The 19,735-nt window shown below is 36.7% G+C and overlaps 1 protein-coding gene across 1 annotated transcript in view; it reads right to left on the bottom strand.

The window, feature by feature from the left end:
- Positions 1–10,034: 10,034 nt before the first annotated feature.
- Positions 10,035–19,735, bottom strand: part of LOC124171143 (calcium-dependent secretion activator) — a gene marked incomplete at its 5' end in the record, with an annotated part of 262,640 nt that continues 252,939 nt past the window's right edge. The window contains one exon of the mRNA XM_046550281.1: positions 10,035–13,522. Coding sequence (XP_046406237.1) covers positions 13,318–13,522 — 205 coding nt within the window. The remainder of the gene's footprint in view (positions 13,523–19,735) is intronic.

Here is a 19,735-nt window from a genome sequence, read left to right as displayed (position 1 = left end):
CATTCATCGACACACGTCAACGCAAGTCGACTTACCTCGCGGTTTTCGTGTTCCATTCAATTGTGTTGGCCAAGGGCGCAGCAAGGAATTCAGTCTGGGGGGTTTCAGGTGCAACTAATACCGGGGTGTGTGGGGGTATGGAATACCCACCAGGATAAGCGGTAGGTGAGAGATTAATAACTTGCGGAATTTTAAGATAAATGCTTCAAAATGGTGAGTTTTTATGGCTTTCTGACGGATATTTCATTAATCCTTACATTATTCTACTAGTAATATCAACCCAGTTAAAAGTAAAATGATTAAACTTAAAAATTTCTGTGAGCCCTGGGGAGGGGTTTTAACCCCCAAAACCCCCCCTCGCTACGCCACTGGTGTCGGCGACTGTTGTGACACAAGTCAACAAACGATTACGCACAGGAATTGGAGAGTTATAAACAGTTACCGCGAGTCAACACTAGTCGACACGTGAGTCATATGTATGGGAAGCGCCCACTCGGGTTAGTGGTACCACATACAAACTTATTATTGTAACTTCAGTCTTTCGATCAACAATTTCAATCATTAAAATTGGTTTACTTCTACAATTATCGCATTGCTGCAAATTTCATCATACTTCTCCAACTGCGGACGAGGTGTATAAGTGCTGCTGCCTATCCCATTGCGTAAGTTAAAACTTCTTTTAAATAAAAATTACGCTCTTTATTTTTGCAGTAAATGTAAAATATATTACCAATACGATTTTTCTATAATTTTTCTTCTGATTCACTCTGAGCCACCATCTGTATTTTGTGCATTATAATTATGGGAACCATGAGTAAAAAAAAGAAAGCCATTTTGTCTATTGATGCGAAGTGGGTGAAATGAGTTATTAATAGCTGATCTGCTGCATTGTTTTGAGGATGGTATTGACTCGATTGAGGAGAAAAAATATGATAACGATAGTTGCCAAAATGATGTAGGATCAGAAAGTGGCGATATTTCAGACCAGTCACATTCAAATTTGAATACTTTGGAAAATTCAGCCTCAATCCATTATTGCTCATTACCAGATATTAGTGGAAAAAAAATTTCTTACTCAAGTAGAGATGAGTTGCTTACTTACTGTGATACAGATGAGTCACTATCTCATTCAAGTACAGATGAGTTTCTTACTCATTCAGAATCTTCTGTGAGCAGGAAGACTGACGACGTTGTGTAGTAGCGTCTCACATGATGAAGCAGCATGTGATCCCGAACTCAATTCACCTCCGTTAGATATCGAGTTGCAATTGGTCGATTAAGCATGATGTCACCCACTCTGACTTGTCAGATCTTTAAACTCTACTGAATCAAGTTCCAAATATTCACCTACTCTCAGATGCAAGAAGATTGTTAAAAACAAAAAAAATTGTAAACAAATTAGAGAAGTCCACCAGGAAAATACCATCATTTGGTTTAAAAAATGGCATTCATCATACTTTAACACTAGAAGGACGGCAGGGGTCATTTGACCCATTTTCAGAACGCAAATTTATTTTTCTCTTATTAAAATATTTTTTTAAATTTCGAAACTTTTTGACTGTTCATTTTGGTCTATATTTTGATAAATTCAACAATAATGTTTTTTTTTTAATTTTTATGACGTGTTTTACCTAGAAGGATGGCTAGGGGTCATTTGACCCACAACTGGTTTTCGCGCTATTTTCTTGCCTGTGGGCACTTTTGTGCCATGTATATCACATAATCAGCAAGAGGCAAGTGTGGTAGATGATTTGCTTCATTTTGAATCTGGAAGTACCCGGTTCAATGCCAGTTTCGTCCCAAGGGCTCCTATCTGTATTCGAAAACCTAGGCATAGCGACTTGTTGTGCACAATCTTTCGATATTTTTTGGGCAACAAAGGGAAATAAAACCTTTTCAATCCTTGATTTGCGTAAATTCATGTAATTATGATATTTTAGTTTTGTTTTATTTATTTTTCAAAGATTATTGAATTACCCACATCGGAAAATGGTCACGTATACCAAGAATTTTTTTCCGTCGTCCAAGATTCAGAGCTATTAGAGACATTATTTTCAATACCGACTCATCAGGTTTACGAATAACTTTCATTTTTCTGGCCTGACGGCACTGTCACTTGACCTAGCCCCTTTGCCGTGTGTCCAGCATTAGTGCCGCCTGACCCCGTCGGGGTTTGGGGCGGGCTGACTGCACGCTGCATCCTGGGGAAAATTCCTGTCTCTTTTTGAGAGAGCGGAGGAATTGGGTGGACTGAAAAATACAACTGTAATTCCTACCTTTGGAATCTGCACGTAGGTCAGAGAAGAAGCATTACTGCAAGTTCCTGGAAGATACGAATCAGGATACGGTTGGCGGTTGAGTCCCTGCCTTTCGAACGGCAATTAGCGTTACTTCTGAAAATTTTGTCCTTTTGTATGAATTTCTAATGCTCTCCAGCTCTCTATACCTTCAATGCAACTAGAGAAGATTCTACCATAATGCACTTTCGTTTGTAGATTTTTTTGCATGCATATCAGTAGCGAGTTGAGGAAGAAAGTAAGAAGTCGAGAAATATATCAAGAGAAGAGAATCGTCGTGATTCAAATAGCTGTAGGGAACATTGAAGATCAGTCTGGAAGTGAATCGTAAACATCAGTTCAAGGACATTCTGACCAATCCATCAACATCTGGGTGTGATGGAAGCGACGAAGTCCAAGATAGTGAATCCGATGGCGACTTTGGCGTGATAGCAAATGCACAGCTCTATCAAAAAAAATGCAGCTGTCCTTATATGAGGTAAATTCCAAATAAACCAGACAAATTTGGAATCGAGTACTGGGTTTTGACAGATGTGAAATGAAAATACAGCCTAAATGAATTTCCATATTGTGGCAAAGATGATGATTGGCCATCAAATCAAGCATTGGGGAAATAAATAGTTACTAAAGTGACCGCAACATACAAGAATTCAGGAATAAAAGTACCTAACTTGTAACAATTATTTTCCATCCATCCAGCTGGCAGGAAGTCATAAAAAATGGAAAACTTCTCTTGCATGGACGGTCTGAAAAAACAGGCGTGACGCACAAATGTCCATGACCCCTAAAATAGCCGTGTAATAATAGTAGCCGTACACGAGTATTAAAAAATACCTTAGGCCATAATCTTACGTAGAATCAGGCAAACTAGAACAATAATGTACTTTCACTCAGCAGCATGAACTCAGACGACACTATTTCCGAAACGAATAAAAGAATACCAGAAACCATCCTATTTCATAATAAAAACAAAGCTGGAGTAGATATGGTGGATAGCATGTATCAATTTATTTACACGTCTCCAAATCCAACAGCCATATCTCCACGGGCACAAAAAAGAAAAAGGTCCCAAATACCATCAAATTGAATCATTGCACCAATTTCCTTTCCATTTTCCAAATTCCTTTTCATGTGCAAACGGCTGGTTTCCTAACACCCCCTGCCACACGCTTTTAAGCAGCCAGCTTGCAGGTTAGTGTGTAGATTTAGATGTAGATGAATAAATCATCCAATGAATGCATTCAGCGCAAAAAAAATATTTTGTGGAAACAGCGCTGAAAAAATACTGTCTGTCTGAGATTTAAAACAAAGTACATAATAAGTTTAAAAAATTTTAATACAAATTTTGTAAACCCAGTACCCCTACTGTTTAAACATGTAATACAACTTTTGTATTGAGTGTATGTATTTTCATTATTTGATTTGCAATCGAATACTACATACGGTTTAATTCATAATTCTTTAAAATAATTGTTATTAACTTTTGACGATGGAAATAATATTTAATAATGTTAAATAGTGTTTTTAATGAACTGATTCAACAATTAATACGATTAAACTGAATATTGGTTGAAAATTAGGCGTTTTATTCCAAAATGCATTTTAGGGGTCAAATGACCCGTAGCCGTCCTTCTAGGTAGCGCGAAACTCCCGTCCTCCTAGTGTTAAAAGGATTATCTGATATTCCCTCTACTATAAGGGTATTAATTGGCTGCGATAGTTTACCTCTCTTAAAAAGTTCTCAACGTTAGTTTTAGGTTTTGCTAGGACATTTGGCGCCCATTGGATATTCCAGTGTATTTCCAATAGGAGTGTACCATGGTAATGCAAAGCCAAATAATGCTATCTGTTTCCTCCAAAACTTTGTTAATGAGTGCAATCCTGGAAAATGGCTTAAATTTTCAGTCTAAATTAAAAATTACAGTAAAAATATTTGGTATATGCTGTGATGTACCTCCTAAATCCTTTATAATGTGTACTATAGGGTATACTGGGTACAATTCATGCACAAGGTGTGATATCGACGGTGAGTATAGATGTAATAGAGTATATTTTCCAGCTAATTCAGGGATGAAAAGAAGACATAAGGATTTCATTGAGCAAAAAGATGAGGACTATCACCTAGACATTTCACTTCTCACAAAAATTCCATCCTTGGATATGGTAAAATCCTTCCCTTTGGATTACATGCCCTTAGTGTGCTTAGGCATAGCAAAAAAGCTCATCAGATTTTGGATAACGGGAAAATTGCCGAACAGATTGCAAAGCAATGTTGTGGTTGGGATATCAGAAGCATTGGTGTCACTTAAAGTTCCTAATGAATTTTCCACAAACCAAAAAGCCTATATGATTATCTATATTGGAAAGCAATCGAATTCCACCAGTTCCTTCTATATACTGGCCCAGTTGTAATGACCCTTGGTACTGTTTTGAACATAATTTGCATCAATTTCATGTCTTTGCAGGAGGCTTTACGTATTTTGCTCTCGAGAAATTCACCTTTTGAAGTATGCCCGCAGACTTCTGCAACATTTTGTTGAGTCTTGGTTCTGCATGGTGAAAGTTCAATATCTCACAATGTGCACAATTTGTTGCACTCGTGTGATGACTATGAAATATTTGGACCATTACATGATTTCAGTGCATTCAGGTTTGAAAATCATATGCAGCAAATAAAAAAGGTTATTAGATCAACACATAAACCTCAAGAACAACTAGTACACAAATTCAGTGAAATATTGAACAAAGAAGGTGCAGAAATGACAAGACAGGTAAAAGACAGCAGACCTAAAAGATTATGTTCTCATTCTGATGGACCCTGTTAAACAACTTTAACACCTCGCATGGCCAATTCAGCAAGTTAATTTTCTCCCAATTTACATTGATGCCATCCTATCCCAATAATATGTGCAGTATGGTTGGTGGATCTATTGTTAAAGCAGAGAATATAGCCTTTTCTGATTCTTCTCAGTCATGGGCCATCATTGGTAAAGAGTATGAAAGTTAGACTGACTTTTACATGAAACCATGTAAAAGTTCCCAGCTAGGAATATTTGAAGTTGGAGATTTATCTGTGCTGAAACATTGGCCAGTAAATGATGTTTAAGGGAAATACTGTTGCTTAGATTGGAATAAAAAGGAAATTTCAATTCCTCTACTCCATTAAACTGTGAATAAGTAATGGTAAATGGCTTTCTTTTTAGTGGACTTGAATGAAATTCCAAGGTAAATACATTTTAGGGATTAATGTGATCAGTTATAATATTCCTGTGAGGATGTTGTGATCAATAAGAGAGCTATCATTTTTCAGATTTACCATGTGAATAATAGTCTTTTTCCCTGAGTCCTCAGTAGAGGTAGTGCCGATGTCATGGTACTGCAATGGTAAATGCAAATGGTCTACTACCAGGTTTACCGAAAAAATTCACCAGATGGTGGATAAGAATATATTGCCGGAAGACACAATTGGCATGAATTTACGGCAAGCCATATGGGGAACAACACCTACAGTAATTTTTTGACCTCCTAATATATACTGAGGGAAACCAATTAGTATTGCTTCATATTTATCTTATAATAGGGTGGTTTCCTATTATTTTTTTATTGCCTAAATGGAAAGATTATTACTCCTGGAGTACGTATTTCACGCTTTTAGATTTTTAAATGATGATATCTATTTTCCCCGATTAAATGAAAAGTGAAAATTTTCACACGCGTGAAAACGCGACGCGTAAGTATGAATGCCGGGAAATCTCTACGTACGACGTATTTCTGGTTCCCGCTGCCGCCCTGTGAGGTGACCTTGAGGCGAGGCTTAGCGCTGAAACAATGCAGGCTGCTAGCTGAGTACCCTGCTGGCTGGTAGCGCTTGGCTTAAATAAGGATTATTAATACCTTATCAAACGAAGAAAACTTTCCGACCCTAGCCAGTTTTAATTAGTGATTATTGAGACATGTTTCCCTGAGCTCTGAGCCTCATGCATGCATTGGTAACCTCAGACAATGTATAACTCCTATCTTCTCCTATAGAAACTAGGTCCCTGTGACATCACGTGGAGTGGCATCGCATGGGCGCCAATCTGGCCCTTTTCAAATGAGGATAAAAACAGACCATTGCCATTCGTCTAAACCGGTATTTCTAAAACGAAATAATTTGGGTGTTATGAATACACTAATGGTGGGTAACGAATCGCAATCAATGCCTTTCGTTTTCTTTAATGAAGGAAACTACCCTATTGTTGAGCCTCTCTATTATATTTTAAGCTCTTTGAAGGAAGCTCGTGAAAAACTATTCCGGGCTGAAGAAACATCGGACCTAAGTTCAGATCCCAAAAAGGGAAAACGAAACGCATGCCTGTTGCCTCATGGTCAACAGACAGTGATTCGGATGGCCGTGATGCGGGCAGAATTCTGGCATCATCTTTTCCAGTGGCACCTGAAATCGAGGAGCTGGATACCCCCACTCCCACCATGAATGATGATAGGCCCAAAAGTAAAAATAACGCAGCCAAGACAAGAAAGAAAGCTGTTCACGCTATTACTTCCTAAGGTGAATATGATGGGATTAGAATGAGTCAGGACCAAAGAAGTACCTGCCTCCTTCCTAACTCTGAGGAAGGTGGATGTATACAACCAAAAATTTAGTTAATCTAGTGTTTTTTTAATTTTTTCGTGTCCTGTGTTTCTGCCCAACCTGGGATATTTTTATGTATTTATGTAAGAAGTGAAAATTCTTGTTCAATTTTTTTAAATTGTTCTAATTATCATTTGTTTTGGGGAAAAGCTGATTGATTTTGGTTCTTTTCACTGGCCAGTATTGTGCTTAAAGTAAAGATAATTGGCCTATAATTTCATCTATTTCTGTGTATTTTTCCTTGTTGTTTCTTTATTGCATTAAATTTTCTGCCATACCCATAATCTGTGTAGTAAGCTCTCGTTATTTCATGCACACCAGCCATTGGCAAAGAGCCCCTTCCACAAAACGACTTCCCCATCCCCACTCTCCCCAACCGACCCACATCCCACAACCACCTGTCCGAAACCGACCCTCCCAGCAATCCCTCCCCCACAATATATATAGAGATGTGCGAATAGAATCCGTGAATACTAGAAAGTATTCGATATTCGAGGTCTCGAATAATTATGGTAAAGGTACGCCCTCGAATACTTTGAATTTTGCGCCGTACTGTCGCACACTGTCATTGGTAGTTGACTCGGAAAGTAAGAGAATAATAGAATCGTGTTTCACCCTTCTCTCTTTCTCCCCCACTGACCTTTTTCTGCCTACCTGCTTCAAAGTTCCCCATTTCTGGAGGTCAACTGCTGCTTGAGCACCGTGGGATAGTTACATTAGTGCATTTCCCAAGATCCGCTATCCCCCTCCATTCAGCACTAGCCTGAGGCTTTCCTCTTCTGCGAAATAAAAAAAGGTCCCAGCTCGCGCACGGATCATATTACGAAGACCTTAGCTTCGAAAAAAAAATCAAGTTACGCGAGAAAAATAGAAACGTGTTTCGCAACCCCCCTTTCCTCACCCACTGACCTTTTTGCCTACCTGCTTCGAAATTCCTCATTTCTGAAGGTCAACTGCTGCATGAGTCATCTACTAGCCCAAACGGTGTCTAACAATGACTTTCAGCAATTGTTATTACACCTTTATTGGATTGAAATATTAGTAATGCGCGCGTAATTTAAAAAAGAATAAGACCAAACACGACGTATTTCTGACTTCATTTAAGCATTTTATGCAAGAAAATAAATGTCGGAAAGACGAAGAAATACGACGGAGACTAAGCATTCTGGCGATACTCGATATGAGTAGCAGAGCTTCTCGGAAGTTGATGCGGTATTTTTTTCCGAAAACATATGCATATATCAAGTTACAATTTATGAGTTGTGCTATAAATCTCTATTGTTACAGTCACAGACGAAGGGATATTTTCTCAGGATATTTGGTTTCTCCCTGATAGCAATTGGAATTCATCTTCTTATCTCGTGAGAACTTCCAAAGATGGACTGAAAATAATTGAAGTAAATCCGGTGGAGAAGCGCGTGTATTTTGCAAAACGCCTGAGATTGTCCGCTAGCACTTGACAGCAGGAGTGGGGGTAAAGCAAGCTACCTGTAGAAAATAAGAAGTTGGATGAAGCCGAGTATCAGATTGGCGTGTTGCTGAAATGGCGTTTGGTAGATAAGAATGTATACATCATTCAGAAATCCATCGTAGCAGTGTAAATGCCAAGACGGCATGCAATCATTTTTCACGAGGTGGGGTGCTCCCTTAGAATATTTGAAAGAGATGTTAGTTGAATCAACTATTTGCCCAATTGTTTCCATAAAATTAAAATATTCCATTAATCAGCTAAATTCCTGTTCGAATCCTTTAAAGGAAATCAAAATTACTCCCCAAAATCTTGTTTCCTGCTGCATAGGCAACCGAGTCAAACATTCCCGCATTCATCGTTTAGTATTCGAAATTCGAGGTATTCGAATATTCGAGCAATGATTTAATATTCAAATTCGATATTCGTGTTCGAGAAATCTGCTATTCGACCCATCTCTAACATATTAACACACACCATCACCATACCTGCTTTGTTCCCTTACCTAAAACTCCTGCTATGTGACCATGAAATCCAAGTTTCCGACTTCTCTTGGTACTATCCTTCCTGAGCAATGCTGGGTGGTCTGCTAGTAAACATATAAAGAAAGATTCAGCAGAGAGGTTTAAAGGATATGCACCATGTTTTGAGTATCTTCAGGTCACTGATATGATCTTAAATAGTCAGCTGCAACGCCGGAAAAACTGTTGTTAAAGAAGATGGACACACTCATGGTGCATATGGAGTTAACTGCTCCACTGAATCTTTACCACACCGCAAAAGCCTACAAAAGGATATAAAGAAAGGTCAACTGTGATACAGACATAGCTCCTTAAAAACAAAGGGTCATACCATTAATGCTTGTATTTTATAATTTGATTGATCCAGAAAGGACTTTTATGAGAGCATCTTTTAGTTATGCATAATTGGAGATATAATTGGTGTGATAGCTATACTCTTTATTTTCCTTTCTGATGGCCATGACCTATATCTCAATAGCGGTGGAGACTTTTCAGGTGATTCCCAATCCCTACCTCAGAACAAACTTAAAGTGCCTGAAGTCTATACGAGGGGGACAAGGAACTCCGAGAGCTCTTCACGAAGAGTTGACCTATTAAAATGCCAAATTTATCTCCATTTTCAAAATGGTGTTTTAGCTTTTTCTTGGACATTAAAGCTAAATTAAACCATATTCAAAATGGTTTAATTTAGCTTTCCCATAGCATACATTTATCAATTGTTTAATGTCGACTCAACCTTTTTGTGGTGGCCATTATCATCTTCCTCCCAATTGAACAAACCAAGAAGGCCTATTAAAAGAAAGAAAAGCATTACAAAAAGTGAAAAAAATGAATGGTCATTTTCAATGTTGAATAGATAAGGTATTCATGAAGAAAATGTATTTTACATGAAGATGAATTCTAGGTGATGTATTAATAATGATCACAGACATCATTGAACCTGCTGAATTAAAAAGGTTTTTCATCTAAAAACTATCAAAATATGTCTACTAATGCAATTTTCCCAGATTATCATTGTTATTACTTTCATTATGATTACTTTTACAGTTAGCCTGCTTCTATAAAAATTAGATCCTTTCCCATTGAAAATATAAAGCAAATGAAACACAAAATAATATGTGCCACATTGTGACTTTATTTCAACTTCATTTTTCAAATATTCAACATTTCAAGAGTTTTCAGGATATATGTTCACAAAATTTTCACAGGAAACATACGGCTTAAGGGGACTTGGAAGATAGAGACTGGGTCATAAAAAAAGTTCCCAACACTCTTGAGTCAACATTCAAATGTTATGATGACTTAACCATCTCTTACTAATGGTTAGCATGGCCATATCAACAGTTCATATATATCACCACCATCTCCTCACTGAGAGATGCTTTGAAATAGTGAAAGAATTCCAAGGAAATAACAATATAAAATAGAATTAGTTGAGACAAAATTTCCTCATCGGAATAAAGCTGAACGTAATGCCTCAGAACAATTTTGTTGTGCTTGTAGTTATCCGCAGATAGTACCAAAGAAATATACTAGCTCAATGATATAATATAAAACCATTCATACATAACAGAAATATTACTTATACGTATTCACTTATTGACTGCCCTAAGCCCTAATAATTTCACGCTTTATAAAAAATTAACTACCATGTTAGCAAATGACAACAATAGGATGGGTCAATAATTTTATAAAAATAATTTAATACAGCCATTGTATAAATCATAGGTTTAAAACTTAACACTGATTATAGAAACAATTTCAGTCAATGTCATTTGAAACACAATCAATAATCATCATTACCTAATTCAGAAAACATTGCCATCATTTTGTGTAGGAAATGCACACTTTCCCTGAGAAACAAACCTCAATAACATAATAAAAGCTTCGGTACCTGAAGCAACTCCATACATAGATTATAACATTATCCCTGAATGGATTGGATTGTTTCCCAAGTTGTAAGCATCTTATTTAAGAATGTATTCTTCAAGTTGCTACTTCTGCTTTTTGGGAGTTCACAATACAATGTACTCTATAAATGTTGAAAATATTGTCTATCTATAGAATATTTTGAAGAAGTACAAGTTTAAAAGACAATCTTTGGTAGCAATGTACACTGTTTCAGAGTTTTTATGAACATAGATGTTGAAAGCATAGAAATATCTGAATACAAAAACATAACCTTAAATTCAGACAAATTTTGTTGATTAATTCTGTGAATGGAGATTGCATGCTCAGAAAGTAATGATACAGAAAACTCAAGAGATGGCAGAATTCAATATTACATTAGAGTAATTTGAGTTTCATGCATGGCCAAGAAATTCAAGGCAATTGTTAACTGAGAAACTACCAATGCTACCATTTACGGCAGCTATGAGTTTTCTAAAAACAGGTTTGTACTTCTCTGTAGTAAAACAACTTTAATTAACTTCCAACCAATGTTGGTGTCATGACTTACATCACTCTAAAACAAGTATCTATACTGCAACAACAATAGATTAATTTAGTTAATTGAGTGATATTTTGATCATATCCAATTATAGTATGTTTCCCAGAAGGACACTTCTAAAACTTGCACCATATTTGAACCTTTACCATTTACTCTAGCACTTTAAATGAATGGTTAGATAGATATAGGAAATGGATTCTCCCATATTTATGAATGGTGTATATATATTTCATTGGCTCATTTGTACTGCATATATTTCTATTTTTACCACTAAAAAAGTTATAACATTCGACAAAAGAAAAGAAGCTTGTTTCACACAATCATTTGGAGCTTCTTTCTGACTGAGTGAAACTGACTTCATGTGATAGCAGCACCCACTTCACAAATAACTCAAGCACATCTTCACAAAGGTACATACCATATGAAAGATTATGCTAAAACTTGTAAAAAATTAGATAGATTATTCCAATTATAAACCCTAAACTCACAAATCAAAACTTGCATGAAAATGCATAACAAATGGCCAATATGTCACTGTATGAATGGGAACATACGCCAAAATGGAATAATTCCACTTAACAAATACTATTTCACTCATTGTCAACAATGCATTCTGTTGATTTTTAATAGTAAAAAGAAATATTTACATTTTTATATGACTAAATGATACAAATGCCAGAATTAACTGGCAATATTTACAATAAAATTCTATTGTGAACATATGGCCCCTTAAAACATGCATTGTGCTACCCAAATTGCAGACAAAATGCACTAAGTTGGAGTTATTATTAAAATATTAAGCATAAGAGTAAATAACACTTTATGTACCTAACTTTCAGTTCACACACACTTAGGCACACAGGTTATACATGTATGTGTGTGTGCGCATGTGTTTTAGGTATTTATAGACATATTAGACCTCCCATCCTTTGCCAATTTGTAGTTTCAAAGTCATTTCATAGAAGAGAAAGTGGAATGTTCGGCTAATTTCTCAATCCGCCTATTTTATCAATTAAACTGCATGCATGGCTTACTTTATGACCATCATTATTACTCACTACCAATTATTCTCAACTTGTGTGAGTGCACAATATTTTTGCACAGCCTTTGGATATACTGCAATGCATAATTACTTGCCTCACACTCATACACTTATAATAATTGTAAGCTACGATCTTCTAGCCTAAATCATCCGATCATTTGCATGTATGCAGGTTTGATTGAGTTCAATTAAACATTTTAATTTGTAGGTATATGACGTAGAGATAGAGAGATAGAGAGAGAGAAAAGATGAAGTTTATCAGAGTATAAGTGTGAGGCTTTAAGTGAAAGGTTTGTGACTTTCAGTGTTGATGTCCGTGTTGGTGAATGTGAAGACATTTAGTGTTTCTGTGAGTTTCATGTGGTGAGAAAGGTTATCAAAGAGAACAAGGTATATACCCAAAAGAGTAATTTGAAGCTTGTATTCGAGTGATAATAAGACATGTTATCAAAGATGTCTATCCTCGGAAAAATAAAGTATACTAGAGGTAGAAAGTCAAGAAAGAAAGGTTGGGAAAGGATGGAATTTGGCATAGCTAAGATTGTGAGGTATTTTATTAGCTTTTTATATGACCACATAATCACTCCAACTCAAGGTTTCTATACTTGCAGACAGGCATTTATTTTTGTTCCCTTTAACCACCTTTCTACCCTTATAAACCATAGATGAACATGGCACTGTGGTTTTAACCAAACCATGTTTATTTATTTACAATTTTGCATTTTGCCTCCTTTAAAAAAGCAAACAAAAATGCATCTTTGATTCATATCATCATACAATTCAATTCTGGGAATTAATCACAGGCATAGCTCAGTCATTATAAAAACTTAAAGCATGCCCTCTCAGTATATTCATAAATAGTGGGCTTCAATCTTAAGAAAAATAACAATTTACAATATCTTAAAATCTAAAACCAACTGCCTCCACCAAACTTACTAGTTAAACCTCCAATTCCTTTACCAAACATATTTCCAACTCTCCCAACAACATTTGAGGTTACATTTGAAATTTTGGCCACATAATTTCCGCTATCATCACCCAAAGTTTCTCGTATAGTAACTTTTGGCTTCCCTCGGTCACCGTCATCTTCAATGCCAGTTTCAGGATACCCCCTGAAATGGAAGATAAATTTGTCATGAAGTCCACAACAGAAGAATTTCATGTTATTTTGTGTAATGCAAGTCTTCATCGCATTTGCTGGAGAAATGTTTGCTAACTTATGATATGAAAAAAATACCTTTTTATTATATGATCTTGTTGCTACCATCAGTCTAATGATGCATGTGACTTTGATATCTGTGAATATGCCCTTAGATCACATTTCTGGATGAATCAGGGAGTCAAAGTATAACTTGCATTGAGTATTTACCCCAAAATTCCATTCACACAATTGTGAGACTACTTATTACGCTCATCCAAGGCATCTTCAATATCTTAGAGGTTAGAAAATGAGACAGAGTTGTCATTTGGATTTAATAATGTTATTTAAACCACAATCTACAATGTACCCATTTCATGAAATTCAAATCATTCAAATTGTAAAACTTTCCTGAGACTATTTTTATCATTTGTCTGGATATTTAAACATTACACTTTGAAAAAAGGCAGTAAAGCAGTACCGGGGGAATTTGTCTTAACCTTCTGTCAGGTGCAATATTGGAATTGCTGAGTTCAGGCACAATGTGAAAAAACATAATTACCTCTTTGCATGGCTCAGTGGTACACCTTTAAGGTTTAAAGCACCATTATTAGTGTAAAGGAACACTTAATCGATGCCTTATTTGCTTTCTATATATGTACCCCTTTAGACAGGGCCATACGGCCCCAGACCGATCCAGCAAGGTGTGATTTAACATGCTCTTTTGGCTATAAAGTATTATTATATGTAATGTATTTTAGCATGTGAACTCTACAAGATCAGTGTTTCTTATTTTCCTATCTTATTTATCTAATAATGCTTTTATTTTGTTTTCTTGTGCCATTACTTTGCTTAATTATGCTGAAAAATATGCAACTGCTCTGTCGGCATTGCTACCAGAAGTGATTGGCTGCATAGAGCATTTCAAAACAAAAAGCAACCATAACCACCAAGGGTCTATGCCACCTAGTGGTGCAAAGAAATAAAAACAAAGTGGCGCTGTGCCTGTCAGATCCATTGCACCTGACGGAGGGTTAAACAAACCATGCAACACCATCCTAGGGTGCCTATTGAGCCACCTCTGTCATTGCCTGTATTAAGGGTATACAGTAAAACTTCGATTTTACATCAAGTCTCGTTTTTACGCAGCGACACTCAAGTCTAGCTGGAAAGCATGGGAAATTGCTATGGTGAAACTCCGATATTACACCTTTTCTTGATTTTACGCAGTTTTCCGATTTTGCGCTGCATAACCCCAGCCCCAAAGAGGCCACTAATCTTGGTTTTACTCAGTTGTCTTTCGACTTGTTTTGAAAATCCCGACTGGAGCAATATGAAGTTAGTTTATTCATTCGCCTCAATGAGTTGCAATAATGAATACAGGAACGGTTGAAATGACATCATGCTGTTGAGCGAGATACTAAAAACATCGCGAATCTAATTATTGCTTCCCCCTGCGCCCTCTCAGTAATATTTCAGGCTCCTTTACAAATACGAATATCGCTCTTAGTTCAAATATGTCGTAGAAGGATATCAAAACTTTAAAGATACGCCAATCGCTGTGTATGCGTAACTACTTTTGATTAAGACAGATGATCGCCGGAGACATGGGCGCAGCCAGGACTTAACGCTGGGGGGGGGTTTAGGTGCAACTAATACCGATGTGTGTTGGTGTATGAAATACCCACCAGGATAAGCAGTAGGTGTGAGATTAATAAATAGTGGAATTTTAAGATAAATGGTTTAAAATGGTGAGTTTTACAGATTTCTGAGGTATATTTTTTTGATCCTTACGCTATTCTATTAGTAATATCAATCCAATTAAGTACAATGGATTCAACTTAAACATTTCTCTAAGCTCTGGGGGGGGGGGTTTATCCCCAAAAACCCCCCCTCACCGTATAATCAGTGATACCACTTGTTGCTCTTTCTTAGTTTTACTCTCCTTAGAGTGGAGACCTACCGATAGATGACTACTCTGGATCGAAGACGCAGCCGCGACACGACTATTTGATCGATGCTGTTTATAGCATATTTATTGCAATTACAGTAGATGGTCGTTCATCCGAAATTATGAACTATGGAATATCTATGCCTAACGGAAGGTTTTCTAGGATTTTGTCAACGCTGTGTTTTCCATTGCCCCAGCGAAATATAACGGCGAAATGAGCCATTAAAAATTCTCCCGTGCCAAAATTTTGGCTTCCAAGGTGATCCAAAACAGATAGTCGTTCTTCTAGTATAGACGTAAGTCAATGGTGATTCAACACGATGGTAAAAGCAGCATGCACTGTCTCATTCCGTGGGCTAATCCCACATCTGCGGGACGAATGGAGGCGAAGGAAAGTTGCTTGCACTGCGTGCTTATCAGAACTAACTCAACTTGTATCTCGTTGTCAGGGGGTTTAAATGAAACAAGGTTGGAACTTTAATAGCTATTAGCTTAACTCCACTAGGTGGCAAGCGTTTATTTTTAACGGAATGGGAGTTAGCCCTCGGAGAATAATTTGCATCGTCAATCGTCATGTAATCATTGAAGTCAAATTCAAGACGTGAGTGATAAGGCAGTCCCTTTAAACTCAGGAATGGCTTAGCTCCATTAAATCGAAATACAAAAAGTGACCGATGTCGTTATCAGGTATGGGGAAGCAAAATATTACGTGAAGATGAGTCACACGGCTTATGAGTCGAAGGTCCCAGCGCTGAATTCGCGGAAGAATGCCTACAGAGAAGCTATTCCCGGTAGATTCAATCTACTAATGCTAAAATTTCATGGGAAAATGCTTTTTTAATGCATAAAAATTGTAAAGAGGGAAAATTGTTTCGGAATATTCATGATTTTTTTACTCATCACTGGCGGCATGATGGCAGTTGGGCCGTTATTTAAAAAAAGTGATCTTAACACCAGAAAAATCTGAATTTTCTATGGTATGCTATTTGGAAGGAGGTAACCGACAGCTGGGGTCATTAGCACCATGAAGTAAAGGTTGGGGGGATAGGAACTCTATGTTGGCATCAGCCAGGTTGTAATGATAGGCTCCAAAGGGACCAGGACTAAACGTGCCATCCGCTGGACAGAGTGGTGCACTGGAAGTGCCCTCCACATTACACTCAAGTAGGGACAGGGCTATCTCTGATAAGTTTTTGGTTCTGCCAGGACTTTAACCCAGGCCCACAGGGTGTAAAGCCTTTGTGATGTATTAGCGCAATTTTGCTCCCTGTTAATGGGGTTAATTTGGATGACTATCCTCAGATATCTCATTTCTTCAACCTCCAATCTTTGTTTGTCTGCAGGTGGCTAAACGGATTTCCTGAAAACTGCTTTTAATGAGGATATTTTCGTAAATTAGCTTCTCTGCGAGCATTTAGTATTACCACTCCGAAATTTCTCCTGGGTAACAGAAGTAATCTTAGCGCCAGAAATGCTAGCAATTCAACCATGTTGTTCAACCATGGGAAACAAATGTTCAGGAATGCAATGTTGTTTCTCTTAAGGTAACTCGTCAAACGTGGTGTTGTTTGTGAGTAAATAAGATTATCAGGCTTCATTTTCTTGCCTCCAAATGAGTGATTGAATCCGGGAAACATATATATCTGACGCGATTGAAAAGGATTTCATGCTCCTTTACCATAAAACCTCACATATGAGACTTTTCTGGTTCCGGTTCTGGCTTAAATCAGAACAATACAAAAGTGTATGACTAAGTGTTCTAAAAATAATGAGAAAGTGTTATCCTGAAAACTATACTCCTCCTCAATACCAACTCTTGATTTTACACACTTTGATTTTACACAGTGCCCATATTTTGGTCCCTCCAACTGCGTAAAATCAAGTTTTACTGTTCATATCTCTGGATATTTTATTGAATATCAATGAAGATTAGATAGAATAAGTACTCTATATCAGTTAATATCTCCACTATAATTTTTGGTTTATTTAAATGGAGAAATACACAAATAATCTTTTCACCACTGGAGCATGAAATTTGAAATTTTTTGCACTGTTGGAGGTGATTGTTATATCAATTTCCCTCCAGGTTATTCGCCACTTGCTAGGGCCTCCCTATCTATATCCCCCAAGGGAACCTCAACCCTCCACTTAGCATACTGATTCTATGCTAGAAAAGGTAGTTACCGCATGAGTGCTCATGATAGGTATATGAACTTAAAACTCACATGAACACTCGATGAGCTTGTGAATTCAAAGTAAGATTTAAATTTTTAACTTAAATATTTCGTTCCATGCACATGAGAGAAGCATGCTGTATGAAAAACACTGCTATGCTTGCCAATGAACTGTGGAGCACATGAAAGCATACCTTTTCTGCAAGGAAGCAACTTGCTCTAGGGAAAATGTTTGAGGATTAAACATTTTCTGTTTGCCTAGGGCTAGTTGACTACAGACGAGCCCCAGTTTTCTTCTTCTGTCTATTTATCACAATAATTAATTCCATGAACTTATATCATAAAACTTCAAGAGGACATTTGAGGAAAGGCTTTGCATGAAGTAAATACTATGACAATATTGCAGTAAATCCAATTTTGTTATCGGACTATATTCCTTGTAACCACCACTCAAATTTGCTTATGAGTGAATGATGAAATTTGTTTAAGAGATGTTTCACATGCACAGCTGAAGTTTAATTGTATTTTATATGAACATATGATTGTGTGTAGCCTAGAAAATGAAGTGAAACTGCAACAGAAGGAAGTGATATTAAATCAACAGAGGCTTAGGGAAAATTGAACCACAACGCATCTTGTACAACAGTGCCTTCTCTCAGCCTTTACTTCCCATACGTAGGCAGTGTGGGCAGTGTCGGCTGGGGCCTTTTCTATGAATAGTAAAACATTTAACCCTAATACGGACAACATATTTTTCTGATGTAATCGGACAAGGTGAGTCTGTTGGACTATTTTAATATATGCTTTTAATTTAAACTATTTAGCAATGAAAAATATTAATTTTCACATCACTTTGTATTTATTGTATGCTTAAGAATCATTTCACATGAAATGTATTATTTTTTTTAAATAAAAGTTTTATATTACTAACTAATTCACACAGTCAAACAGCGAGTCTAGCAGAGTCTTTTGACCAATTCTTTCTGTTTTCACAAAATAAAAAGACAAAATATTCGTCATCACATGTAAATTGTGATTATTTGACAATAAATCGGCAATTCAATATGTAAGCTTTGGAGAAAGTTAGAAACATCATGAGTTCCATGGACTCACCTTGCCCGGATTAGAAGGAATTCAGGGAAATTTTTTTTTCTAAGTTACTTTAATTTTGAAAGAAGTTTGAATTACTCTAATTTATAGGAAATATACAATTAGAAGAAGTCAAAAATTTACACCACATTGACATTTCAATAACATAATAAAATTCTCAAAAATGTGATGCAATGAGTCAGAGAGACTCACCTTGTCCGTATTAGGGTTAAATAACATATCCAATGGGAGTAGATGCATGGTGACTCCATTATGATGGGTTCATTATACATGGGCGTTGTGGGGGTTGCGTAATTGCAGGATATTCAAGAGTTCATGCACATTGAAGAAGGGACTCTCAAATTTAGCAGCAGGAGCAGTCTAATTATTTTCTAAACGGAAGAATAATTCTGGATGCAGTAATAATGAAAACAATAACTTAAAGTGGATTCTTTCCAACATATTATAACATAGTAGCCAGTTTTTCAAACTAAATTGGCATATGAAATCAAAATTCTTGATACTTAAATGAAAACCTCTGACCAACAAATATAATAATTTTATGTGCTCCTTGTTAATCCTCTGATCTTATATCTAACCCATACGTATTTGCAATTGAAGTTGGCCACCATACCAAGTTGTGACCTACCTTATCAAACACAAGGGCTGTGCAAGTCTTGACTTTTCGAGATTCGAGCCAGATAAAAATAAACTCCTCAACTCCCGCTCGATTTTGAGATAAATGTGCTCAAAAAAACAATGCTTGAGCTTGTCTCCACATGATTCAAAATCTTTGTCGTAGTGGACGTAATTTTTCTGAGCCTTGCTATATTATGCTACGCACTGAGGTAATATTAATTTCCTAAAACTTATGTGACGATTTCATGATGTTATGTCATGAAGTATTGGGAAATCTCTTATTTCTAGGCCTAAAATCAAGAAGATGGAAGATCATTGTCCTTGGCATAGGGCC

This window comes from Ischnura elegans, chromosome X (assembly GCF_921293095.1).
Source record: "Ischnura elegans chromosome X, ioIscEleg1.1, whole genome shotgun sequence".
Lineage (NCBI taxonomy): Eukaryota > Metazoa > Arthropoda > Insecta > Odonata > Coenagrionidae > Ischnura > Ischnura elegans.
Note: the sequence above shows the minus strand (reverse complement) of the source record. Positions and strands in the feature narration are given on the sequence as shown.